General features: G+C 39.5%; 3 protein-coding genes across 5 annotated transcripts in view; 2 read left to right on the top strand and 1 right to left on the bottom strand.

Moving 5' to 3' along the window:
- LOC120940152 overlaps positions 1-2,790 on the top strand; it is a 6,225-nt gene extending 3,435 nt beyond the window's left edge. Inside the window, exon 8 of the mRNA XM_040352830.1 lies at positions 643-2,790. Within this exon, the coding sequence (XP_040208764.1) occupies positions 643-851 (209 nt within the window). The 3' untranslated portion in view covers positions 852-2,790. The remainder of the gene's footprint in view (positions 1-642) is intronic.
- Positions 1-27,823, top strand: part of HDAC9 (histone deacetylase 9) — an 821,625-nt gene that overhangs the window by 234,581 nt on the left and 559,221 nt on the right. The gene's annotated exons all lie outside the window — the stretch shown is intronic.
- LOC120940153 (putative nuclease HARBI1) lies at positions 2,378-5,472 on the bottom strand. The gene is made up of 3 exons (XM_040352831.1): positions 4,396-5,472; positions 3,019-3,378; positions 2,378-2,850 (listed from the first exon to the last, which is right to left on the bottom strand). The coding sequence occupies exons 1-3, from the start codon at positions 5,096-5,098 to the stop codon at positions 2,846-2,848; spliced, it is 1,068 nt and encodes a 355-aa protein (XP_040208765.1). The 5' UTR covers positions 5,099-5,472; the 3' UTR covers positions 2,378-2,845.

Raw genomic sequence — 27,823 nt, 5'->3', positions numbered from 1 at the left:
TCCAAACATTTAACATGTTCTCATATACTTCCATCTTGTATCTTCAAGATAACCAACTGGTGCACAATTGTGTGTGTTTAAATGTTTTTAAAATGGTTTAAATCTTTCTCTAAGTAATTTTTTTAAATAAAAAATGTTGATCGCCAGTAGCTATCCGGTTAACCATTTTGTTTTAAATTTATTTGGAAGAGGGTGCTGACAAAAGGCAGTTAGTGTCAGAAGCAGAAATTGAAAGTGACCACTCTTTGAATGCACAGCCGTCTGTCTACTTCCAGGTGGAGGATGATCCACCAAGCAACCCTGAGGAATCAATCACCCTTTTCCTAGAAGAATCTAGTCATGAAAATGCTAGTAATGTAAATGCTTCTGAAGTAATGCCAAACCCAACTGTGTCCAACCATATAACTTTAGATACTCCCATCCTGGGTACTCCTGATGTGGTTGCTACTGAACCCCCAGAGTTAAGCAGACCTAGAGACAGGAGAACAATTTGTAGGACACGAAACATGGATAGGGAACAGTACCATTTTGATAGAGAACAGAGTGATAGATTTCATAGTGAACAACAAAATTTTAGAGAACAGCTCATGCAGAGATTGGATAACCTAAATAGTAACATATGCAAATCTAATATTCTCCTAGAGCAACATAATGCAGCTCAACACACCTATCGCCAGCAGAAGCTCTCCTTTATGGCCAAACTAACTGAACTCTTAGAAGCACATCTGCCATCTCCTGGTGAGCAATCTCATAATGCTCGGAATCTAACCAGCAGCAACCACAGCAGTTTTGTTTGTGAAAGTATTATCGAAAATGATGCTATTGATAATTTTACTATTCAGGATATTTAAATGTTATAAGAAGTACAATTTTTTTTTTTTAATACATTTCACATAATTCACAACTGAGTTTGAATTTAAAGAGCTTGCAAACATTTGTTCTTTAAATTTTTACTCAGCACGCAACATTGTTAAGTCATATATTGCCCAAAGTTGACTGCTATATAGATGCTTTTTCCAGTTAAATATGTCATTTGACCATGTCGTTGCAGATCTGTACCAAATATGTGTAATCAACATGACGTTTGTATTTGAGTTTTAGATGTTTCAATGGCCATCATTGATCAAGCTGGTTGGATGACCAATGAAACGTCTTTAGACAGTTATGTAGCTTTGATTTTATTTTCAATAGATATACAATTAATGTTATATGGGATTTTTGCTATGACATTATAGCCTCTGAAAACATTTCAAAAAAGGTTGAGAATTATGTGAAATCTATTTTTATCTATCAAGCATGTTCTAGTATTCATTACTGTTATCATTACGGTTTTCATAATTGTTTGTATATACACGTTGAAATGCAAGTGCAACAATATTGTCAAATATTTGTTTTAACATGTATATTTTTTTTTCAAAAGCAGAACCATTTTTTTGTTGTAAGGCAAAAAAAGTGGTAGGATTGTTGAAAAGTAGAAGTGAACTATCAATAGTAATAGAGTTGAAGTTACAGAGTAGAGATATAATTCATCAGCACTACATAAAATCATCAATCATATTCGTTTAATAGGAGAATACATCACATAACATCACGTCTACGCATTTGAAACAGACACCCTTTGTCACAGCAGAAAATGTGACAGGTTTGTCATGCTTTTCTTCCGTCAGGAAGGCACACTATTGGATCTAAATTTTTTTTTTTATATTTTATCCACGTGGATGTAAATTATTGATATTTTCACTCAAGTGCTTGGTTTTTTATCTGTACTCTGTGACTAAAATGCGCCATCCATTGTTGTTGTCACAGCAAGGACCATGTTTCTCTGTGTGGTTTTCGCCGGTAGTTTGATTCATACTAAAAAAACAAACATCCAAATGGTTGCATACTCCATCTTGCCCAACCATATATTTTTGATGTTGTGTTGGCTGTAATTTGACTTCTGTAACTTTTGAAACCACATGTTATTGGTATGGAATGTAGGTATCATTTCCTGACTAATGAGGTTAAAAATGTTTCTGCAATTTGTAGACAACCGCTATTCCATCTTTCAAATGCCCTGCGTGGAATAGTTAACATTTTAACTAACGTGCATTGTTTCTCAGTAATGAAATGAGTAATGGTAACTGCGGTGTGGGGTGGAGAGGAGAAATTAAAATATATGTAACATTTGGGGTAATGGTAGATGACTATAGGCAACCAAAGGTAGAGTTAAGTGACCAGTGATGAAGGTGATGATATACAAAACAATAAATAACACCAAAAATATAATATTATGATTCAATTATTGTGTTATTTAATGGTTTGCATATCAACGGCTTATTTACAGGTCACTTACTCTCTTTACCTTAGGTTGGCTATAGCCATCTGCCATTACGTCAATTGGTGGTATTTATTTTAGTTTTATTTCATTTCTCCCCTCTCCCACACAACGCAGTTAACAGCACTCATTTCATTCACCATCTTTCTGGCAAGGACATGGTTTCAGGCAACTGCAGCATTTCAACTGTCTTTGGCACACAGTTCGGTCTTCTATTTTATTGCTTCTCACTAATGTCAAAAAAATGTTGGTACTTATTAGCAGATGAACAGAATTTTTGCGTGTATAACCCACACTTACATTTGTTGCAATAAAGAATTCAAACACAATTTAGATTTTGTAAAAGACTTTTAAGTGAAACTTTTATTTTACATGTTTGAAACTGTTATTGTTCAATGTTGTAAAAAATAAATGCAAAAGAAGTACAACAAAGTGAAAATACAAAAACAAAATAAAGACTCATTTTTTTGCAATTTTTGTACTCTTGTCTTAATTTTATTATAGTTCTCCAAAGTTTTTAGAGTTGAGTTAACCTGAAATAATAAAAAAAACATCATTGGTTAAGATTTTACATTGATAAACAAGATCAGCCCAAATAATTCATTTTACAGCATGTCTGTCTCTTCAACTTAATAATGCAAGTTTGTGATCATTTCTGATGATGTTTGGAAAATTAAAACCATGTTACGGTGGTTTATTACCTGAAAAATAGTTTGCAATCAGTTTACTTCTTGCTGTGTTTCCCCTTTGATCATTTTCCACTGGAATTGTGGGCATGTCATCCTCCACTGTGGTGTCTAGTTCCTCTTGTAGTCCACCATGCCTTGCTATGTTATGGAGAATGCTGCATGCTAGGAACATATCAGCTACCTTACTGGGGGAATACTGTAGGAATCCACCAGACAAGGACATGCATCGGAAACGGCTCTTTAGGACACCAAAGCATCTTTCGATCACCACTCTTGTTTTTGTATGAGCAACATTGTAAGCTGCTTCTGCAGGAGAGGATGGCCTGTTGATTGGTGTTAAGAGCCATGGTAGACATGGGTAACCAGCATCTCCTATAAATTTTAAAACAATATAAATTTATTTGTAAGTATAGAAGAAATCATGCTAAATCACATGATGTAGTGGCCAATTGTGTGGTCATTTTAGAAAATTTTCCATTGTTAGTCACATATGGATAACATACGTCTAATAAAGCACATTTTAAAATTATTTGTGGGGGCAAGGTTCTGGATTTGTACTTTTGATTGAGCATTAATGGTACTTAACTCACAACACAACAGCATACCACAGTTGTGGGCCATGATTACTGTAGTGTAGTGTAGTGCATGTGAATGTTATGCAAAAAAAAAAATGCTGGAGGAAAAGTCTGCCTGTCATAAATATTTCAATACTATAGTGCAGACCTCGTATGGGACTATAACGGAGAACCAGAGGGACATGTCTGTTTCATGTACAATACATATGCACAATGGGGGGGGGGTGATTGTTGTGCTTGGTAGTGCTGCTTGATGTTATGCATATTGGGGGGTTAACCGAAGGGATAGTGTTGAACTCCCAGATTTAAATATTAACTATACATTCAAGTAAATCAACTACAGACAAAATTGTTGCATCTTATGCTGCAATCATTTACATATAGGTACTGTACTTAATTCTGGTGGGTGGCTTCTTTGGCACACCTTGGTCATGTGTGTTTTGATAAGTAGTTCCTAGCGCTCTCATGTGATGTCTTAATATGATAGTGTAATACATTACTTAAGCAAGCTTGAAGTAGTGACTACTTTTCAGTGCACACGGAACATGTGGAACAACAATACACCTCACATGAGAAAGGAAAGATTTGTGGACCTTGAACCAGGTGATAGCTAACTAAAAAGTACTTGAAAGTATTTTGGACATTTAAATTCTGAGTTTATTATTACATGTTTTTGAAATACTGATTAATGTAAAGCTGTTGAGCTGTCATGTTACTGATATAGCACTAATGTCAGTCTAGTATGGAATAAAAAAATAAATACGCATTTATAACTGGAAAACACACCATAAAATAAACAGTGGAGCACACTTACCCAGCAGCCATCCATTATTTTCTAAGTCCTTGTCCAGAGTATCATATATTCCCGATTGGCGCAATATATGGGCATCATGACAGGATCCTGGAAAGCCGGTGACAACATCACGGATTATGAGGTTCGAATCACAGATCACCTGGATGTTGAGGGAATGGTAAGCCTTACGGTTTCTGTAGATGTGCTCCTGTTCTGATGGGGGACATAATGGCACATGGGTGCAGTCTATTGCCCCAATGACATTGGGCATTCCTGCTAGGTCAAAAAAACCACGTTTTATTTGATCCCGCTCTTCACGTGACTTGCCCATATGAATGTATTTTGGAGCAAGTTGTCGCAGTGCTTGCAGGACGTCGACCAAGCAGCGGGAAAAACTGGGTTGTGAGATGCCAACAATCTCACCACTGACATGTTGGTATGAGGCCTTTCCTAGAAAATGAAGTACTGCCAAAAAACGCACAAGACCTGGTACTGCATTACTTCTCCGCGTGCGTGTTTCTAGGGCCAAGTGTATTTCATCATACAGGGAATATATCATGGGAGAGGATAATCTAAATTTGGCTATCACCTGGGTTTCAGAAAATTGATCCAAAAAGGTACGTGAACGAAATACACGTTTCTCTATCTGAACGACATTCTGACGTGTCCTTCTTCGCCTCTGGATCAGTTTCAGTTCAAATAAAGCACATCCAAATGGTTCCATCTTGCACAAAACTCGTAACAAAATTTACCACAAGCCTAAACCGCCAAAAAATTCCTCTCAACAAATGATATACCGCCTGGGAAATGTCATAACGCCACCCTCAGGGAGGTGCTTATTTAACGATTGCTTAGCGATCGTTAATTGTCTAAAAAACCTTTGTGAATTGCACTTCTGTACATATTTAACGATTTGAGTCGTTAAAACAACGATCAATACGTTCAATAACGACTCAAAACTAAAAATATCGGTTCTGTGTAGTGAAACGTTATTTGATGATTTTTACAAGCGTTAAATCGTTTAGTGAATTGGACTTGATTCAATAACGTGTGAAATCGTTTACATAACGACCGGTATCGGCAAAAAAAGCTTTGTGAATTGACCCCTATGTGTGTTGACTGATATCTCTGGTTTACTGACAGGTGAAATTAATGTCTGCATTAATAAATGGAAAAGGATCTCACTACTGCTGAATGTCAACACTCACAGTTCACACACATTGATAATGTACCAGTATGACCATGATAAGTTAAAAGATTTCTTCGAGTTCACTGGGTCACATATTACAAAAGAAAATGTATTAGTTGTTTATCCTTCCAAAGTGGCCCTCCTATATAGCTTACTTAATAGTCAAACATTCACAATTCACACATATTGATAATGTACCAGTATGACCATGATAAGTTACAAATTTTCTTTGAGTTAACTGGGTCGCAGTGTCCGTCCTACATTTCTTACTCAATAGTCAATGTTCCCTTGAAAAAAACAAAAAACTTTTCATTACCAAAGTCATGTAAAGGGATTTTTAATCTAGAAAGGCTTTTTTTGGCCTCCATCCTGTTTGTCAGCAGAATCTATTTAAGACTTTATATTGTGAGGAGTTTGCAATAAATAATTACCAGTAAATAAGGTAATTGTCCTAAAGGGATACTAAAGGTTCATTTTTTTTTTTAAACAAACATGCCATACTTACCTCCACTGTGCAGGTCATTTTGCACAGAGTGGTCCCAACGGGTCCCGCGGCGGCTCTCGCGGCTCCTCCCTGCAAGAGCTAACCCCCTCTTGGAAGCTCTCTCCCGAGGGGGTTACCTTGCGGGCACGCTCCTGTGTGATACACTCGGCAGCCATAGCCGCCAAAAGCATGACTCGGCCCCCGCCCCATGGCGTGCGGCGTCATTAATTTGATTGACAGCCAATGGCTGCGCTGCTATCAATCATCCAATGACGAGCCAACAAGAGCTGGGGATCATGCCCACGGAGATTCGGGGCTCAGGTAAGTAAAACTGGGGCTCGGGGGGGGGAGGTGTGAAGACTGTAAGGTGTTTTTTCACCTTAATGCATAGTATGCATTAAGGTCAAACAACACAAAGGTTTAAAACCCCTTTAAATCACCAAAAGATCATGCCTGGCCTTCGGGTTAAAGAGAAGCTGTTTGAAGTATCTTTTTGGTTTGTGATACATATGTCAATGGAGAGGCTACCACTGGAATTTATCGTGGCAGTTTAAGATGGAAGGTGGTCCTATGACTGATTCTTGATTATGATAGATTAAAAATCAAATAGGCCACTTGCATCATGGGAAAAAAATAGTTTTGACTGATGAAATCATGGTAAGGTGTTGAGTTGTCCAGTGTAATTTCTCCTCCCTCCAACCTTTATGGAAAAATCATACATTTATTTTAATGTGTATAAGGGCTAGGATCACTGACCTGAAGCTGCTTCAGCCACCAGCAAAGTCCCCACCCGGCCTACCTATTTTAATGTTGTCATAGATTTATTGCAGATTTAACCTTGCCATCATTTAACCACTTAACCCCCGGACCATATTGCTGGTCAAAGACCAGAGTACTTTTTGCGATTCGGCACTGCTTAGCTTTAACTGACAATTGCGCGATCATGCGACGTGGCTCCCAAACAAAATTGGCGTCCTTTTTTTCTCACAAATATAGCTTTCTATTGGTGGTATTTGATCACCTCTGCGGTTTTTAGTTTTTGCGCTATACAAAAATAGAGCGACATTTTTGAAAAAAAATAATATTTTTTACTTTTTGCTGTAATAAATATCCCCCAAAAATATATATAATTTTTTTTTTCCTCAGTTTAGGCCGATACGTATTCTTCTACATATTTTTCATAAAAAAAATCGCAATAAGCGTTTATTGATTGGTTTGCGCAAAAGTTTTAGCGTTTATAAAATAGGGGGTATTTTTATGGCATTTTTATTAATATTTTTTTTTACTAGTAATGGCGGCGATCAGCGTTTTTTTTTTGGTACTGCGACATTATGGCGGACACTTCGGCCACTTTTGACACATTTTTGGGACCATTGCCATTTTTATAGCGATCAGTGCTATAAAAATGCATTGGATTACTATAAAAATGCCACTGACAGTGAAGGGGTTAACACTAGGGGGCGGGGAAGGGGTTAAGTATGTCCCTGGGTGTGTTCTTACTGTGGGGGGGGGGTGGCCTCACTAGGGGGAATCACTGATCTTCTGTTCATACATTGTATGAACAGGGGATCAGCATTTTCCCCCCCTGACAGGACCGGGAGCTGTGTGTTTACACACACAGCTCCCGGTCCCCGCTCTGTAATGAGCGATTGCGTGTGCCCGGCCGCCATAACGCCCGCTGGGCACGCGCACGGGAGTCGGGGGCGCGCACGCCCCTAGTTCCCTGCGAGAGAGTCGACGTAGAGCTACGGGCTCTCGCACAGGAGAGCCAACCTGCCGCCGTAGAATGACGGCGGCAGGTCGGCAAGTAGTTAAATAGTTCCTGTTTTATTCTTTCTGTGGGTTTTGGTTATTTTTTTTTCCACAAAAGATTTTTATTAGGTAAAAAGTAATCATACATATACATATGTACATAAATGCATATTTAGCATAACATGACAAATCTTCTGCTAATGTGAACATGACAGAATACCTTACAAGGTAACATGAGTTGTTACGACATCAGTAAACATGTGAATTAGAACCGTGCGGTACTGCACATCTCACCAGATAAAATCTATAAGCCTAAAAACAACTTATGGATAACCGACATTCTTGTGACTCAAGAACGGTGCCTAAATGGAATCAAGGAGCAATGAGAATAATTGCAATGCCCCGGAGGCCAATACCAGGCCTAACCGCGGTCGTAACTGAAACCTTAGGCTTGATGTCCCTAAAGAAGGGAAGACAAGGGGAGTATAAGGTGTGGAACCTGGAAAAATTTGGTCGGTTAATATCGTCATGGGGGCACAGGGCCCTAGGTGGGGAGGAAAGAGAAAAGACAAGAGGTCCAGGTCATGAGGGTCCCTTTACCGGATAGTCACTTGCTAACAAGGGAAGAAGGACTTGTAATATTCCTGAATTCCTGAAATGTGACCAGCAGGCCCAGGTCGTTGTGAATTTCTGAATACGGTCTTGGGCAGTATGAATTAATTCCTCCATCTCCTCTATTTTGGTCACCCTGGTCAGCCACTCTCTAATGGTTGGGATATCTGTTGAACGCCAATGTGTGGGAATGCAGAGTCTGGCCGCGTTGACCATATGCATGGCCAACAATTTCTGATAGGTGTGTTGGGGTAGGGTTGTATGATGTAGAAGGTATTGAGTCGGATTGTAATCCAGGGTAAAGGTGGTGACCCGAGATATTATGGAATGGACTTCTTTCCAGAATGGTTAAAGCAAGGTACACTCCCACCAAATATGGATCATGGATCCTACTGCTCTTTTGCATTTCCAACAAACGTTTGGAACTGAAGATGAGAACTTGTGTAAGCGGGCTGGAGTCCTATACCATTTAGTTATGATTTTGTATCCATTTTCCTGGATCGCTACATTCATCGATCCCTTATGAGCGAATGTATAGATGGTCTCCCAGTCCTTTTCCGTGAGTGTCAATTGTAAATCTGTTTCCCAAGAGATATGCAAGGAATGCGTCGTTGAAGGACCAGTGTCAGCTTAAAGTAGGGCATAAATGTATGAAATGAGGTGTCTTTGTGGCATAGTGCGTGAGCAAATTCTTCAAATGGTGTAAGTTGTCTATTCCATGTTACATTTAGAAGTAAGAAAGTGTGTCAGCTGTCTATATGACCAGAAAGGGAAAGCACCAGTACAAGAATCGGAGATCAACTCTTCATAGGACCGTCTATGGCCTTTATAAAATAAGTGGCAAGCTAGAACCTCCTTGTGTGGCCATTCCAATTGAAGGAATGTTTTAGATTCTCCCGGTGGGAACACAGGATTCCCTCTCACGGGAGTCAATGGACCTGGTTGTGAGGATAGATTGAAGAGAGATACTGCTTTCCTAAAAGCCAGTAGAGAGGGGAAGATGAGTGGGTGTGTCCTAATGGACTGGGGCCAATATCGGGGTGCCAACCAAGGGAGTGTGTGCGTCAGGATTTGTGAGAAAGAGTTTTCTAACGTCATCCACGTTTTCCCCTTTTTGTGAACTTTCCAGTCCACTACTCTGGTCAGATGGCAGGCTAGGTAATACTTATATAGGTCAGGTAGGCCAATTCCACACGCGGTTTTAGTACAGGTCAGGCTTGAGTATTTAATGCGTGGGGCTGTATTCTTCCATATGAAGGATGTGCAGGCCCTCTTATATACCGCAAAAAAGGAGGAGGTAGGTGTATTGGGATTGCCTGCATTATATATAAAAGGCGAGGGAGGATAAACATTTTAATGAGCGCCGAGCGTCCGAACCAAGAGTTGTTTAGGTTGGCCCAGTCTTTCAAGTCAGTTTGAATTTTTGAGAGGGAGAAAAGGACATTTTTGCTATATAGATCCGTTATTTTTCTAGTGATTTGAATGCCCAGATAGGTAATGGCCTCAGATTTCCATTGAAAAGGGAAGGAATCCTGGCAATGAGAAACCTCTTGTGGGGGTAATGTTACGTTAAGCGCATGGGACTTAGAATAGTTAATTTTGAGGTTGGACAGCTCACCAAAATGTTTTATGTCTTTCAGTAGGTTAGGTAGGGACAGTCGGGGGGCTTGTAAGGATAAAAGTATATTGTCGGCGAACGCGGCTACTTTAAACTCCCTATGTTCAAAGGGAATTCCCTTGATGTCTGTATTGTTGCGTAATCTGTTTAACAGATGCTCTAATGTCAGGACAAAGATCACGGGGGACAGTGGGAAACCCTGACGCGTACCATTGCTGATGGAGAAGGTGCTCGACAGGAGGCCATTAGCTTTTACTCTAGCTGAGGGATTAGTATACAGAGCATCGATGTGCGCGAACATGCGGGGAAGGAGGCCTATGCCTTTCAGCACCTCCCGCATGTAATCCCAAGCCACCCTGTCGAACGCCTTCTCAGCATCAAGGGAGAGTAGAAACCCCTTAGTGCCCGATGAAGTAAGCCAATGGTGCAGATTTAAGGTGCGAATAGTATTATCCCTGGCTTCTCTACCCGGGATAAATCCCACTTGGTCCGGTGCTATGAGGCCAGGAATCAGGGATAGCAGCCTATTTGCTAGTATCTTTGCATACAATTTGATATCCACATTGAGCAGGGATATTGGCCTGTAGTTTGACACTTGTGAGGGATCCTTACCTTCTTTTGTGATAACTGCTTTATGGGCTTCTAGCATTCTGCCTAGGGAAGTGTGGGGATTCGCTAGTGAGTTAAACGTTCGTAGCATCTGAGGTGCAAGATCATCCAGGAAGCATTTGTAATAAACTAAAGGGAGACCATCGGGGCCCGGGCTTTTACCAAATTTCATTCGTTTTATTGCCAGTTGAAGTTCCTCCATGGAGAGAGGACTCTCCATAGCCTTCGCCTGCTGTGAGGTGATGGGTTTAGGGCAGTATTGAGCCAGGAACTCTCTTATCTGGGAGGAACAGTCGAGTGCACCGGTCAACCCACCTCCATCCTGTGCTAAGTTATAGAGTTTGGGTTTTAGTTATTTTACTGACTGTCTGTAACTTGTGGTGATGACACTAGAACATATTTAATAAAATCTGTTGGTTTTCTTGCTATCGAATAAATATGTTGTTTAACCATGAAGGCGGTAGCCTGGTCCTTCCAAATTAAAAGTTGTTTTTTTGTATGGTATTTGAGCAAGGCCCGTCTTTTTTAACCACTTGGGATCCGCCTGCCGTCAATTGACGGCTACAGTGCGGATCCCAATTTCCAAACTGCCGTCAATTGACGGCCGCCCCTTAGGGCGGTCCCCGCGCGCGCTCCAGAGCGCGCTGCGGGGAAAATCTGTGTTGGCCGTGTCCCTCGGACACAGCCAATTACAGATCGCCGCGAACGGCCAATCAGAGTGGCCGTTCGCGAGGCGATCTGTGCGGCCAATGAGAGAGGATCTCATATGTAAACATATGAGATCATCTCTCATTGCCGTTTTACACAGAGACAGCGGTGCTGTCTCTGGAGAGGAGACGGATCTGTGTCTCTTGTACATAGGGACACAGATCAGTCACCCCCTTAGTCACCCCCCCTCTCCCACAGTTAGAACACTAAGCAGGGATACATTTAACCCCTTCCTCACCCCTAGTGTTAACCCCTTCAATGCCAGTCCTTCAATGCCAGTCACATTTATACTGTAATTAGTGCATATTTATAGCACTGATCGCAGTATAAATGTGAATGGCGCCAAAAATGTGTCCGATGTGTCCGCCATAACGTCGCAGTCCCATTAAAAATCGCAGATCGCCGCCATTTCTATTAAAAAAAAATAATTAAAAAAAAATAATTCTGTCCCCTATTTTGTAAGCGCTATAACTTTTGCGCAAACCAGTCGCTTATTGCGATTTTTTTTTTTTTTTTTTACCAAAAATATGTAGAAGAATATGTATCGGCCTAAACTGAGAAAAAAAAATGTTTTTTTTTTTTAAATTGGGATATTTATTATAGCAAGAAGTAAAAAATATTGTATTTTTTTCAAAATTGTCTCACTTTTTTGTTTATAGCGCAAAAAATAAAAACCGCACAGGCGATCAAATACCACCAAAAGAAAGCTCTACTTGTGGGGAAAAAAGGACGTCAATTTTGTTTGGGAGCCACGTCGCACGACCGCGCAATTGTTAGTTATAGCGATGCAGTGCCGAAAGCTGAAATTTCACCTGGGCAGGAGGGGGGTATATGTGCCCAGTAAGCAAGTGGTTAATAGACAAGGTTTAGTGGTTGTCTTATGCCTGACTCTCAGCAGTCAGAGCTTTAGCTTTCTTGTCAGGCAAAGAGGCAAGCTGTTTGCTCGTAAATCTACTCTGCTACAAACAGATGGTTACGAGTGATAGCAAACAAAATAGAAGGAAAATATTTGCATCGATGCTTTTGTCAAATAAAACCCTGAACAAGTATTGTTTGTTTAAACTGACAGACTTTACCTCTACTGGCAGTCATAATTTAGACACGTTTGGCTTATGAATGTTTGTCTTCTTGCTTCATATTCTCCCTTAAAATAGAAGTATGGGGCTTTTGCAGATGTATACACTCACAGCTCCCTGACTGTCAGTCAGCAGTTCTCTGTTCTGCCTCTTTCTCGCTCACTGGAGTTCTGGGCTGTGGAGGGGGCGAGAGCGGCCAACGCAGGCTCTCAGTGGCTGAAAGGCTGAGCCAGTTGCCAGTCTAGACACAGGTCACAGGAGTGCAGAATGAACTGCACTCCTGTGATCCACAGGAGAAGTACAGCCAAACAAGCTTTGGCTGTAATTCCCCTTTAATATTAGGGATCTATTTATTATTGTCTATACCCAAGATTCACACAATTTTCACCCAGGATTGACACACTTGTTCAATGGAATCCAACTAGAAAATGTGTAAAACTTATATGAAAGTTTTGTGAATGTTGTGTGAAAATATTCACAGGTAGGCACCTTAAAGTGGAAGTAAGTGTCCTTATTAAAAGTCAGCAGCTACAGTGTTAGTAGCTGCTGAATTTTCATTGCCACCACCATAACTATTACATTAGCAGCAGCATCAGCACCAGCAGGTAAACAAACTCCCAGCTGTTTTAGAAGCCAGGGTGATGGCTTTCTTCAAGTGATCAATTTCACATGCTGAGGAGGAGGGCGCCAACTCCAAACCACCTCTGTCATATGTTTTGTGCTTATCCGTCCTTCCTGGGTGCTCAGGACCTCCCTGGTGGATGTCATGATGGAGATTGGGTACCGGGAACCCCATTGCCATGTATCTGGGGCTCACCTTTCCCTTCTTGGTTTCCAGGACCTCTCTGATGAGTGTCAAGATCCACTCAGCTATTTCCTTTGGGTAGTGTGAACCCAGAAACATTCAAGCCTCCCCAACTAGAAGTAAGGCTAATGAAGCACACTTCAACAGACTGCAAAGTTGATATTAGGGATCTAATGGAGCCCTAAAGTTTCCTTATAGAGAACCCGTTCTATGCTATTACACTATCACATAGTAATCGTGTGTGGGGTTTGTCAGACCCCTTGTGATAGAAATAAGTTAAGTTATAAAAAATGTAAATTAAAAAAATTAAAGAAAAACACAAAAAAATATTACAAAATGTCCACCCCAATGTACATGCCTATATGAATGCGAATAGGTGCACTGGTTGCACAGTTGTGCAAAAACGACATTTGTACCACACATTTTAAAGAGAATCTCCAGCCCCCCCACCAATATTTTTTACAAACACTGCAGCTGCTGACTTTTAATAATAGGACACTCACCTGTCCAGGTTTCCAGCAATGTCAGCACCCCAACTGATCTTTGGATTGGCTGTCGGGTGCTGCCGCCGCTATTCCTGGTAAGGGAAACCGGGCAGTGAAGCCTTTCTGCTTCACAGTGGGTTCCCTACTTTGCATGCGCAAAGTACGCTGTGCTTTGTAATTGGTCTGTCGGTGGAAGAAGGAGGAGGGGGGCCACACTTCCGTAGGGACATTGCAGAGGTGCCGTCTCTGGAAGTGGGGAATGGTACCTATCAAAAACAGTAGACATGTGCATTTTGGTTCGTACGAATTTGTTAGTATTCGTACATTCAGATCAATTCAAACATCCGAATAGCTAGTACTAAAGTACTAAAGTACTAAGTACTAAAATACGAAAATTACGGAATTACGAATAAGTAAAATAACGAACAAGCGAAAATACGAACGTACGATTGGACAAACTTACTACAATACGAAACACCGAAACAGCAAAAGAACGAAATTACATTTATAACGAACGATTTGCATTCTGTATTTTAAATCCTTTGTCTGTTCGTAATTTCATATATTCATATATTCGTATTTTCATTCATATATTCGTATTTTAATTTGTGTGTTTTGTAAATCTGTTTCTTTGTCTGTTTGTAAATTTGTGTACTCGAATCGTTCTTTTGAATGGGCACTGAGCAGTGTAGTTAGTGAGTGATGTACCTTACTTAATATCTTAGCCAATCAGCTTATCTCTTTTGAGTCACATTGCACAGTGTAAAGCCTCGTACACATGATCAGACTTCATATAAACTTTTCCATGGATTTTTGTCCGAAGGGAGTTGGCCAGACTATTGTTGCCGAAAAGCTTGCAGAGCGAACTTTTGTCCGATGAAAACCGAAAAAGTTTGTCCGATGGAGCGTACACACGGTGGGATTTTTTGAAAAACGTGCTCATTTTAAAGTTTGTTGGCAAAAAGTCAGACCGTGTGTACGGGGCTTAAGAGAAAGTCTATCTTAATATGAATTAGCCGCGTGTTGAAAATGAAACTAAAATACGAGATTGCGAATGACCGCGCCGCAATGTATTTACGAAATTAAAAAATTACGAATCCATTCGAAGCACGGTAATAGACATGAATCAACGAAAACAAAACAATGTTACGAATCAACAGAAAAGGCAATCTCACATAAGTAACAATTACTAAATTACGAATAGTGTACCAATAAACGAAAATTATTATCTAACAAAATTACGAATTTCGAATCAACGAAAATTAATTAGACAGAATTACGAATCATTCAGTATCAACGAAAATAAAACTGTTACGAAAATACAAACGGGTCCAAATAGGAAAACTTGCATCTTACGAAATTACGAATCTTTACAAATCCACGGAACGAGACGAAATGGAACAAAAAAAAAACATTTTTTTTTGTGGTGCACATGTCTAAAAAAACAAGTACCTGTTTTCCCCTCCCCCTGAATGGTGCCAAATGTTGTGCCGGAGGGGGGGGGGGAGATGGATAAGCAGAAGTTCAACTTTTGAGTGGAACTCTGCTTTAAGTACTTCTAGGGCCATCATTTATTGTTACCTCATACATGATGACATGTAGAGGCTTTTAAATCTTCACCTTAACAATTTTGTGTACCATAGTGTTTTGCTGTTTTATGGGTGTGTAAAATTTTGAGGTTGACATATTTGTTATCTATTTATTCAATACATCTTGTCTTTTATATTTTACTAAAAATGTATATTATATTGTGTATATTAACAGTAAAGTTCATTTGAGTGTTTTTATTACTGAAAATGTAGATTTATATTACAATAAACAGTTGCAGATGCCACTGTTTAATTCTGCAGGGTATCTACTTTCACATAATGGAACTTATTATGGGAAAGGGAAAAAGCTCCTTAATAGCGGTACTAACAGTAAATCAAAAATAAATAAATAAATCTGCAGATTGTTGGCTTATTTTTTCTGCAGTTACTTAATTAACAATGCCAAACAGAGTTCTGTTTGCTGGGTGTGTAAGAATGCCTTGACTGAGTTCATAGATGTGGTAGATGCAGTGCCTGTGACATGAAAGGGTGAGAGAGAAAACAGACAGGACATACAAATCATTAATACTGGATGTGGATCCTTTTTGTGGATGCTGTGGAATTTTCCCTTTGTCTTCTGAAGAACTATATTTGTACTTTGTCAGCTCCTAAATCATATGATACACTATTCATCCACGGGGACATCTGCAATTGTCTCCCTTCTCTTCTTTACCATATGTCTCTCTATGCTACTCTTGTCTTTTTCTCTTTCATGTGGCACCCATTGTTCAGACCACCATTTTCCATGCAGATCAAATATATACAGTTTATAGCACAATAGGGAGCTATGATCATTAAACAGTGATAGCAAATATGCAGATATGTGAGGTTTTACAACACAGAGGCAGGAACAGAGATGAACAAACTCAAGGAAAACTCAAATCCACATCTGAGGATAATTTTTGGATATCAGTAATTGGACCTAAGCCAGATGGACTAAGACATAAGTTTTTAATTTTTTGTTTTGTTTTTTTAGTAATTAAGAAAATAAATTAAATTTATAAATTAGGAAAATAACACACTCACTGGCCACTTTAGTAGGTACACTTGCTCATACTGGGTTGGACCCCCTTTTGCCTTCAGAATTTCCTTAATTCTTCGTGGCATAGATTCAACAAGGTGTTGGAAACATTCCTCAGAGATTTTGGTCCATATTGACATGATAGCATCACGCAGTTGCTGCAGATTTGTCGGTTTCACATCCATAATGCAAATCTCCCTTTCCAGCACATCACAAAGGTGCTCTATTGGATCGACATCTGGTGACTGTGGAGGCCATTGGAGTACAGTGACCTCATTATCATGTTCAAGAAACCAGTGGTGAGATGATTTGAGCTTTGTGACATGGTGCATTTTCCTGCTGGGAGAAGCCATCAGAAGATGGGCACACTGTAGTCATAAAGGGCTAGACATGGTCAGCAACAATACTCAGGTAGGCCGCAGTGTTTAAACGATGCTCAATTGAGGCATAAAGTGTGCCAAGAAAATATTCCCCACACCATTACACCACCACCAGCCTGAACCATTGATACAAGGCAGGATGAGTCCATGCTTTCATGTTGTTTGTGTCATATTTTGACCCTACCATCTAAATTTTGCAGCTGAAAACAAGACTCATCAGACCAGGCAACATTTTTCCAATCTTCTATTGTTCAATTTTGGTGAGCCTGTGTGAATTGTAGCCTCAGTTTCCTGACCTTAGCTGACAGGAGTGGCACCCTGTGTGGTCTTCAAGGTTCAGAGTGTATACCTTGGTTGTAACGAGTGGTTATTTGAGTTACTATTGTCTTTCTATCATCTTAAATCAGTCTGCCCATTCTCCTCTGACCTTTGACATCAACAAGGCATTTTTGTCCGCACAACTGCCACTCACTGGATATTTTCTCTTTTTCTGACCATTCTCTGTAAATCTTAGGAATGGATGTGCGTGAAAATCTCAGTAGCTCATCAGTTTTTGAATAACTTGGATCAGCCCGTCTGGCACCAACAACCATGCCATGTTCAAAGTCACTTAAATCCCCTTTCTTCCTCATTCTGATGCTCAGTTTGAACTTCATAAAGTCATCTTAACCAAGTCTAGATGCCTACATGCATTGAGTTGCTGCCATGTGATTGGCGTATTAGCAATTTGTGTTGTCAACCAATTGAACAGGTGTACCTAATAAATAAAGTGTAATTCAACATAAACATCAAGAAAGAATAAAGACTATGAAATAATTAAAACAAGTAAACTGGGAACAGCAAGGGACAAATGCATACATTTTTGAATACTTGTAAATATAATCTTTTACCTATTTGAGAATATTTTTTTTGGCAAGATTAGCAGTTGTTAATCAGGAATTCTAGTCACACTCCTGTCAACATTCCCTGAACAATACCATCTAGCTGCCCTGTAAGTCTTTCTTGATACAATCCTAAATCCATATATACTATGGTACTAAATCTTATCCTATGAGAACTAAGACATTTAGGTCACATTACACTTCTGTGTAGAGACGTAGGCCCAGATCCACGTAGCGCCGCGCATTTGTAAGTCCGGCGTAGTGTATCTCAGATACACTGCGCCGCTGTAACTTACAGCATTTTTCTCGTATCCATAAAGAATTTGCGCCGTAAGTTACAACGGTGTAGTGTAAATGTGTCGGCGTAAGGGTGCGCAATTCAAATCACTAAGTTGTGGGCGTGTTTTATGGCAATACGTCTTGACCCCACGTAAATTAAGTTTTTTTTTAACGGCACATGCACCGTCCGTGGGGGGGTATCCCTGTGTGCATGCTCCAAATTAACCCGCAACAAGCCAATGCTTTCGACGTGAACGTAATTCTATGCAAAGCCCTATACGCAAACGTTTTACGCAAACAACGTAAATGACGGAAAATTCGACGCTGGCCCGACGTCTATACTTAACATTGGCTACGCCTCATATAGCAGGGGTAACTTTACGCCGGAAAAAGCCTTACGGAAGCGCCACCTAGCGGCCAGCGTAAATATGCACCTTAGATCCGACGGCGTACTAAGACGTACGCCAGTCGGATCTAGCCCAGCTTCAGGCGTATCTTGTTTTATGGATACAAAACAAAGATATGCCGGAGCAACCTAGAAGTTACGCGGCGTATCAATAGATACGCCAGCGTAACTGCTTCGTGGATCTGGACGCAGTGTTTTTAATCATATTTTTAATGGAATAAATCTGTTTAAATAACAACCACACCAAAAATGCAGCAAGCAGGGTTCTTATAATGCATGACACCCACAATATTTGAACTTGAAGAAGTGTGTGTGAACCCTTCTAAAAAGCTGTGTGCACAGTAGGTAAATGTCTTTTTTTGTGTCCTTGCTTTAAGCGAGTAAATCTGGACGTACAGTAGGAACTTGGCATAAAGGATAGATTTGCGCCACCTGAGCTTGGCTACCTTCCTAATAAAGTTTTAGTATCCATCATCCATCGGGTTATCCATTACAATAACCTGATGGGTTGTACTATACAGTATAAATCTTTTCTAAAGTTTTTCCAACAATTTTCAAAGTTTTAATTATTTTTTAAATGACAAAAATGCTTAATTTAGTGATATAACATTTTATGAAACCAATTTTGAATTCCAAAGGGAAAGATTATTGTGTGGTATATTGTGATTTAATACCTTTTGGAACTTTGTTTCAATGCTGAGCAGTCAAAATTATTTTAAAACTATACCTTTTCCAAAGAAAATAATAGTACTGTATTTGTTTCCATAATCTTGTCAGCTAAGGATACTAATGGATGAATTTATATTCCTTAGTCAGCTAGAATTGAGACCTTCAGTATAAGTTTATTTTTTATAAAAATAAAAATACAACCAGTTATAGTGATCATTAGGAAATTGGGCATGAGCAGAAGTAACCTTGAAAAGAACATTTTAACTTTCAAAGTTCTTACTATAAATGTTTTGGTTGTAGATTAAATAATACAACAGCGTTTTAATATACCCCTTTTTTTAAGTAAAAACATTGTGTATCTTAATCTAAAATGTAGCTGTCATTTGGAGTAGAGAAGGCTTAAAGTGGCTGTTAAATATTTTGTCATCTATTTCTCTTTGGGGAGAGTCTCCTTCATTTCTTGTAGGCTCAACAGGAAGTGTAAAGATGTTTTCCAATGTGAGAGAAATTACATTTTAGACAGTTGTCTCTGATGCCCTGTACACACGATCAGTTTGTCTGATGAAAACTGACCGATGGACCGTTTTCATCGGACGAACCGATCGTGTGTAGGCCCCATCAGTTTATTCCCATCTGTGGAAAAAAATAGAAACCTGTTTTAAAATTTGCGTATGGTTAAAAAAATGATAGAAAAAAACGATCGTCTGTGGGGAAATCCATCGGTCAAAAATCCACGCATGCTCAGAATCAAGTCGACACATGCCCCAAAGCATTGAACTTTATTTTTCTCAGCACGTCATAGTGTTTTACGTCACCGCGTTGGACACGATTGGATTTTTAACCGATGGTGTGTAGGCAAGACTGATGAAAGTCAGCTTCATCCGATATCTGATGAAAAAATCCATTGGTTCGTTTTCATCAGATGAACCGATCGTGTGTACAGGGCATGACTGTTCTGGTGAGAACTTAAAGTTTTAGATTTAACCTTGCTTTCATTTCCATGGACAAAGGTGATCAGGACAATTATATTAGTGAATCTCCCTCCTGGGAAGATCGGCAGCAATACAACTTGACAGTAGTTGAACTGTTTTTAGAGTTAGACCTCTTCAGATTTCATGAGCAATGCATACTGTGTCGACACACTTTGCCAGATTACTCCTTTATGTTGTAGAGGAAGGGGTTGGAGATTGTTATGATGTCAAGGATTGCATCTCCTGTCTTCTTAAAGTTTCAGCTAGGACCATAGAGCAGGTGTTCTGCGCAGTGTGAGAGTAGGTAATATACCTTTGGGAGAATGCAGGTGAATGGCAGAGGAGGAGAAGAGGTATGTATTATGGGTTCTCAGGCCCTTGATCCTAGAGATAAGAATAAGGAGTTTCATTTCAGGTCGGTTGATTTGTTGGCACCCATCGAATCACAAAAAAATCCTGACGTGAGGTGTTCTGTAAGTTTTTTTACAACTTAGCAATTCAAGTTTTGGATTTTTCTTTATGACTTTCTAGTTGTTTCACAGTATTCATTTACTGTGTATTGATCCTTAGGGTGCTGCAGCAAACACTGGGGTTTAGTTACTAAAACTAAATAGTGCAAAATCTGGTGCAGCCTGCATGGTAGCCAATCAGCATCTGACTTCAGCTTCTTCAATTAAGCTTTGACAAAAAAAACCTGGAAGCTGATTCTAGATGTGCACTGCCGAAAAATTCGGAATTCGGAAATTCGGAAATTGTAAATTCGAAAATTCTGTATTCCAAAATTTGGAAATTAAAAAAATTCAGAATTCAGAAATTTGGAAATTCGAAAATTCGGAATTTCGAAAATTAGAAAATTTGGAAATTAAAAAATCCAATTTTGGAGTTTCGAATTTTCGAAAATCTTAAAAAAAAATCAAGAAAATCAGTAAATTTTGAATAATCACTAACTAATAATAACTATATTTGTTATTTTGGATATTTTGTAACTTCGTAAGGATAAATTTGTATTGGTTACGTTCACTAACAGACAAGTTTGAAAGGAAATTTCAGTACCTAATCTTCAAATTTCCAAAATATAGAATTTTGAATTTTCTAATTTTCGAAATATCCGAAAATTTTGGTATTCCGACTTGTTCATTCCCCGACTTAGTTGGGGTAGGCGGTAAACTTTGGTGGGGGTGGGTCAGCCGTGCCTTGTGACCATTGGCCTCTGGGAACCTGCATTCTGACATTTGACCTCTGGGGGAGGTCCCTATTCCAATACCTGAGTCCTAGCCTTATTCTTCAAGGGGAAACCCTAACCCTATCCCTAAACCTTGGCCCTGACCCTGACCCTAACCCCCAACCCCAACCCTAACCCCAAACCCTGGCCTTGACCCTAAACACCCTAACCCCTAATCCTAACTGTTAACCCTAAGTCCCTAACTCTAACTCCTAACCTTAACCCCCAACCCTAACCCTAACCCCTAACTGCTAACCCTAAGCCCTAACCCTAACCCCTAGCAATAACCCTAACCCCTAACCCTCAACCCCAACCCTAACCTCTAACCCTAGCACTCATCCTACACTCTAAAAAATAATGTCTTGGCTCAACAAAAAAAAATAACGCAACAGTTTGCATCAAGCTTTTTAAGTTATGACAATGTCAGGTAAAATTAAGTGGAAGCAACAACCTACATTGTGTTGAGGTAATTAGCTTTTCTGCTAGATATAAATGCATTTTTATTTACCATCCACTTAATTACTGGCATTATAAACACATGTTTTTAAGTTGAGTAGTCAACAATATTAAGTTGCTCCAATTAGTTTTTCCAGTTTCTACAATCATTTTTTTAAGTCACATGTACTTAATTTCTACAATTATGAGCACACTTTCTTTAGGTTAATAAACCGCTAAACTCAAGTTGGTCCAAATTTATTTTCTCTATTAGTGTTTAGCTTTGTTTTTATACTAGCTTTCACAAATGAATTCATTCAACAACACAATTGTTAAACAATTAGACCCCTTTCACACTGGAGTGGTTTGAAGGCGCTATTGCGCTTAAAATAGCGCCTGCAAACCGACCCTAAACTGTGTCTCCAGTGACCCTAAAGCTTTGTCTCCAGTGTGAAAGGCCAAGGGCTTTTACATTGGAGCGGCACTTTACCGCGGACGCACTTACCGCCCCAGTGTGAAAGGGGCCTTAAGTTTATTACACAAAACAGTTGAGTTTTTTAACATAAATAGTAAAGTTAACAAAAATAGAAAATAAGTTTCAAACATAAAGATTTGTACCATGTATAATATATCCTAATATATCTAAAACCACAGTGCCAAATATAAACTTAGGACCGTCTCACACCGGAAATTGCACAGGAATGCACTGTATGTTCACATGCGATTCACATGCAGTTCTGTGTAGTGCGATTTCAGCTCATTCATTTTGGATGGGCTGAATTTGCACTGCACTAAAAGTAGTGAGCCAGATTCACGTAGAACTGCGGCGGCGTAACGTATCGTAGATACGTTACACCGCCGCAAGTTTTCATCGCAAGTGCCTGATTCACAAAGCACTTGCAATGAAAACCTACGCCGGCGGCCTCCGGCGTAAGCCCGCGTAATTCAAAGGGGCGTGTGCCATTTAAATTAGGCGCGCTCCCGCGCCAGACCTACTGCGCATGCTCCCTTTTAAATTTCCCGCCGTGCTTTGCGTGAAGTGACGGAATTTTTTTGATCGGCGACGTGCGTAGCGTACTTCCGTATTCCCGGACGTCTTATGCAAACGACGTGAATTTTTTCATTTCGACGCGGGAACGACGGCCATACTTTATACAGCACATACGTGTGCTGTGTAAAGTTAAGGCACCAAAAACGACGACTAACTTTATGACAGGAAACTAGACTAGCGGCGACGTAGCGAACGCGAAAAACCGTTGTGGATCGGCGTAACTCCTAATTTGCATACCCGACGCTGGTTTACGACGCAAACTCCCCCCAGCGGCGGCCGCGGTATTGCATCCTAAGATCCGACAGTGTAAAACAATTACACCTGTCGGATCTTAGGGATATCTATACGTAACTGATTCTATGAATCAGTCGCATAGATACTCTGAGAGATACGGCGGAGTATCTGAGATACTCCGTCGTATCTCCGCTGTAAATCTGGGCCAGTGTATCTACAATTGGAAACTCATTGCAACCGGATCACATGGTACTTCTGTACCACTTGATCCAGTGTGAGCAAACACACTGCGTTTGTGATCTGCATTTGGGGTGTCATTAGCTTAAAATTGACACTCACTGCAGAACACAGCTGCAGTGCATTTTAAACATGGTGTGGGAAATTCTCATGGATACACCGCTCCTACAGCACCCCTGCCCATTGAAATTATTGGGCAGCACCACCGGCAGCGGCACTTTGCCGGCGGTTTTAACCCTTTTTTGCCCGCTAGTGGTTGTTAAAAACACCCCGCTAGCGGCCGAATAGCACCGCTAAAAATAGCGGCGCTTTACTACTGACGGCGCCTCAGTGTGAAAGCGGCCTTAGGGCAAGTAGGAAGAGGGAAGAGGGAGCTGATAAGGGGGAAAGAGCATCCAAAAAAAAGAAAAAAAAGAAGAAAAACAGACAAATAGGAATACCACAATAGTGGCCATAGGTTGGAGGGGAGAGAGGAAAACAGTCCCTCCGTCTCCAAGGAAAGAAGACAATAAACAATCAGACTATTGGGGTTTATTTACTAAAGGCAAATCTGAAAGATCTGAAATGAGGGGAAGCTCTGCTGATTTTATCATCCAATCATGTGCAAGCGAAAATGCTGTTTTTATTTTCCTTGCATGTCCCCCTCAGATCTACAGTGACTGCACTTCCAAGTGCACCTTCAGTGTAAAGTGGATTTGCCTTTAGTAAATATTTTAAACAAACCATGAAGTCTTGAATATAGTTTGCCATAGAAGCTAAAATCTATAATACACTGACTCCCCTGGCACAAAAAAAAAAAAAACTTTTTCAAGCTTAGCAGATTTTACAAATGGCGCACTATCAATGCTACCCACTGACATGAGGCAATGATGTTCACAAGGCTAAAAACAACCAGCACTATATTAGGACAAAGTTTGTTAGTTGGTGTTGCCTTTTAACACCTAGTTCTCGAGCTATAGGCTATAAGGGATTACAAACAGTAATAGTTCCAAATTTCTTTGTAAAGCAAATTATTTTCACCTTTAAAAATGTCTTTCATATTTCTGTGCAGCAGCAGGTCTTCCTTCCAACATGTCTCAGCTTTTTCTGCGTTATGTTGGTGGGGGAGGAGACTTGCAATAACTCAAGATATAACAAAATTGAGTTACCAAGTCCATTTTATTAAGTTACCACAACTTAAATTTCCTTTTACATCAATGAATGCAGAAATGGGACTGTACACAACACACAAAATTAGGTTGCTGTAATTTCCAACATTATAATATCAACACAACTTATTAAAATAGGTTTTCAACGTAAAAAGTTTATTTAAAACAATAAATTTGAATTTTTACCTTGGAAATATGCATTTAATTAAGTGGTGGTAACAGGTCTCTCGAATTACTTTTTAGAGTGTAACCCCCTAACCCCCAACCCTAACCCTAAATCCTAACCCTCTAACCCTAACCCTAACTCCTAACCCCTAACCCTCTAGGACTTCCAACCCCTAACTCTAACTCCTAACTCTAAACCCTAACCCCTAACTACTAACCCTAAGCCCTAACCCTAACTCCTAACCCTAATCCCTAGCCTTAGCAATAACCCTAGCCCTAGCCCTAACCCTCTAACCCTAACCCTAAATCCTAACCATCTAACCCTAACCCCCTAACCCTAACTCCTAACCCCTAACCATCTAACCCTAACCCCTAACTGCTAACCCTAAGCCTTAACCCTAATGCTAGGCCTAACCCCTAACTGCTAAGCCTAAGCCCTATCCCTAACCCCAACCCTAAACATTGCCCTAACCCTAGCCATAGCCCTAACCCCAAACCTTAACTCGAACCCTAAATCCTAGCCCTAACCCTAGCCCTAACCCCAAACCCCAAACCCTAGCCCTTTAACCCTAACCGTCTAACCCTAAACCTAACACCCTAACACGCTAACCCTAAGCCCTAACCCTAACCCTCTAACCCTAACATCCTAACCCTAAGAATTTTCTAACTTTGAATTTTCAAATTTAGATTTTTTTAATTTCTGAATTTGGAATTTCCAAATTTGGAATTTTCGAATTTTGCAATTTGGAATTTTCGAATCTCGAAATTTCAAAATTTTCAATTTTCAATTTCAGAATTTTTCTAATTCCAAATTTTGGAAATTCAAAAATTTGGAAATCTGAAATCTCCGAAATTCGACATTTCGAAATTCGAAAATTCGTAAATTTCAAAATTTTGGAAATCCGAAAATTCGGAAATTGAAAAATTCGGAAATTCGGAAATTTGAGAATTAACTAATTTGTCAAAATGAGTTAAAAAACAAATTCAGAACTAAACAAATTGCACATGTCTAGCTGACTTGAATGCTCCAGTTGTAGTAAATCAACCCCACTGTCTCTATAAATATAAGGTAATTTTTTTCAAGGACATGAAAGGTTGATCAACCTATGATTGCTTGTTTATGTGGACTATCCATAGGCAAAAAAAAGCATGTGCTTATGGCACCAAAGGAAACAGGAAAACAGAATGAACATATTTTTTTTTTTTTTGCCATTTTGTCTTAAACAAACTGATCTAACCCTCCCCTTCCAGATATATACATAGTAAGATCTGACTGCCATGACTTCTGTTGTTTATTCACATTTTTTTTGTGCAGAAAGCTTTCTCTGGCCGAATTGAAAAAGGATTAGCATAAGAATATTAATGTGAGATTTTTTGAATAAATGGGTTTTGACAATATGTTTCATTTTTTGTCAACATCAACGTGTGGATTTGTGAGCATCAAAATTGTTAACTCGGAATTGTTAACTCGGAACTCGTCAGTTAAGCAATGGAAGGGCCATGTTGGGCTGTACCTAGGACATCTGTTGCCCTCAATCTGGTCCTGATGACACTGCGCCTTATTTTAGCTAGACAGCTCTATGTAGTTGTCATAATTACAAAGCACTCCATTATTAATGACCTTCCAATGATGCTTTTCATTTCCTTTAACAAGCACACTTTTTTTTTAGTTTTCATTTGTTAACAATAAGAGTATATGGCTTCAAATTCTCATTTGAATTATTGTAAAGACATAGAAACATTTTAACAGAACAGGTACTATGATTGTATGGTCACCCCAGCCATCTAATTTGCTTGTGTAAAAACATTTATATATATATATATATATTTTTTTCCATCCTGTCCTGGTGGTGGTGCTGTTTGTTTAGTTCATCATCCCCTAGTATGGCATTACATTTGGATAGCTAGTAGTAACTTCTTTTCAAGCTGTTTCATTTTCAGGTTTCTAGTACTTTCAAAAACAGTATGCAGATGCTTTCAGATGGAGCGATGCTAGCTGAAAGAGTGTTTCCTATTTTGTCTTCTGTGTGAAATTGGCAACCTTTACTTGCTAATTTACAGTGCTAATCATCATATAAACATAATGAGGCCTAAAACATTCTGATTAAAGGAAATCTGTCACAAACCTTGGCAGTCCAAACTGAACATAGGGTGAAAAAAAGCAGAGGTTGCCTTCAATGAAGACTACATTTTAAAGTCAGCAGATCCATAAATATATGGAAATCTTTGTCTTTCCTATAAAACTTGAGCTTGTTATGCCTCTTGAGCTTAGATATTCATATTTTTATAAGATAAATGATTTGACTCACCATTGAAAGACTTGGGGGGGGGGGGGTGAAAGAGGGCAATGCCAAGTTTGATTTTTACAGAATGAGTCGAGATTCAAGTATGCTGTCCATTCAGAGCGGGGTGCCTCGATTGTGGCTCCCTTGCGCGCAGCGCAAGTGCTGGAATGACATCCCCACGGTACTGCCATTTAATCGGCCAGAGCCATGTATTATGCAGAACTGCAAAATACAGAATGAAAAAAATTTGCTTTGGGACCCAAGGGGATTTAGGGGGGAAAAAAACATAATTTTTTTTTAAAATGATATAGACAGTTTTTTTGCGCATTGGTAAACATATTTTGTTTTCTGATTCATGCTTTTGTGAAAGACAGTAAATACCACATTTTGTATTTTTTCCATTATTTACATATTATATCAGAAAAATCCTCATTTATTGAATTATAAAGGTGGTATAAGAGAGAGGTGAATTTATTCACCAAACGTCCTATTGATAAAACATTTCTGCCTACTGGTATTTAAAATTTAGCAAGTACATTCATAGTTAGTCTAAAACACTTAAAGTAGATCTGAATGCAGAAATTGAAGATTTGCTATGTTATAGGGAACATCTAAATATATTAAAGTAGAACCAAAGGCAAACTTCTATTTGTATCACTTTGGATAGAGTAAAAGAAGGTTATTACCCATGGCAGTTTTGTTTTTGTCATCTGTGCCCTTCATTCCCTGTCGCATAGCAAAAACAGGAAGTGAGAGGAAATCCCTCCAAAGTGTGGGAATCCCTGGTTGTCACCAGAACTAGTGTTCCCATTGGAAGATTTTCCCTCTTTTCCTGTTCTAGTGTCAACCCAGAATTTGAAATATTCTTTAACTTTTACTCTTGCTGATAAGGGTAAACTGGACACATAGAGAAGGTAAATCTCTAGCAAGGGCACAGACAGCAATAAAAACAGGTATACTAATCCTTCTCCACTCAGTCCAAAAATGAGAAAAAAAAGTTTGCCTTTAAGTGAAGGAACCGTCTAGCACCCAGCTTGGGTGCTTCCATCAAATTATGGCTTCCTCCAGTCTGAACATACAGTAGGAAACCCTGATATTTATAGCTGACCATCTAAGACTAGCCGACAATAGCTTAGAT

The sequence above is a fragment of the Rana temporaria genome, chromosome 5, assembly GCF_905171775.1.
Source record: "Rana temporaria chromosome 5, aRanTem1.1, whole genome shotgun sequence".
Lineage (NCBI taxonomy): Eukaryota > Metazoa > Chordata > Amphibia > Anura > Ranidae > Rana > Rana temporaria.
The sequence above is the reverse complement of the archived record's forward strand: the minus strand, read 5'-3'. Positions and strand labels throughout refer to the sequence as shown.

Excerpts from the sequence above, each read along its gene's own strand:
- LOC120940153 (XM_040352831.1), bottom strand. The coding sequence starts at position 5,098 with ATGGAACCATTTGGATGTGCTTTATTTGAACTGAAACTGATCCAGAGG. Across the intron at positions 3,379-4,395 it reads AAATAATGGATGGCTGCTGG|GAGATGCTGGTTACCCATGT; the intron begins GTAAGTGTGCTC and ends TAAAATTTATAG.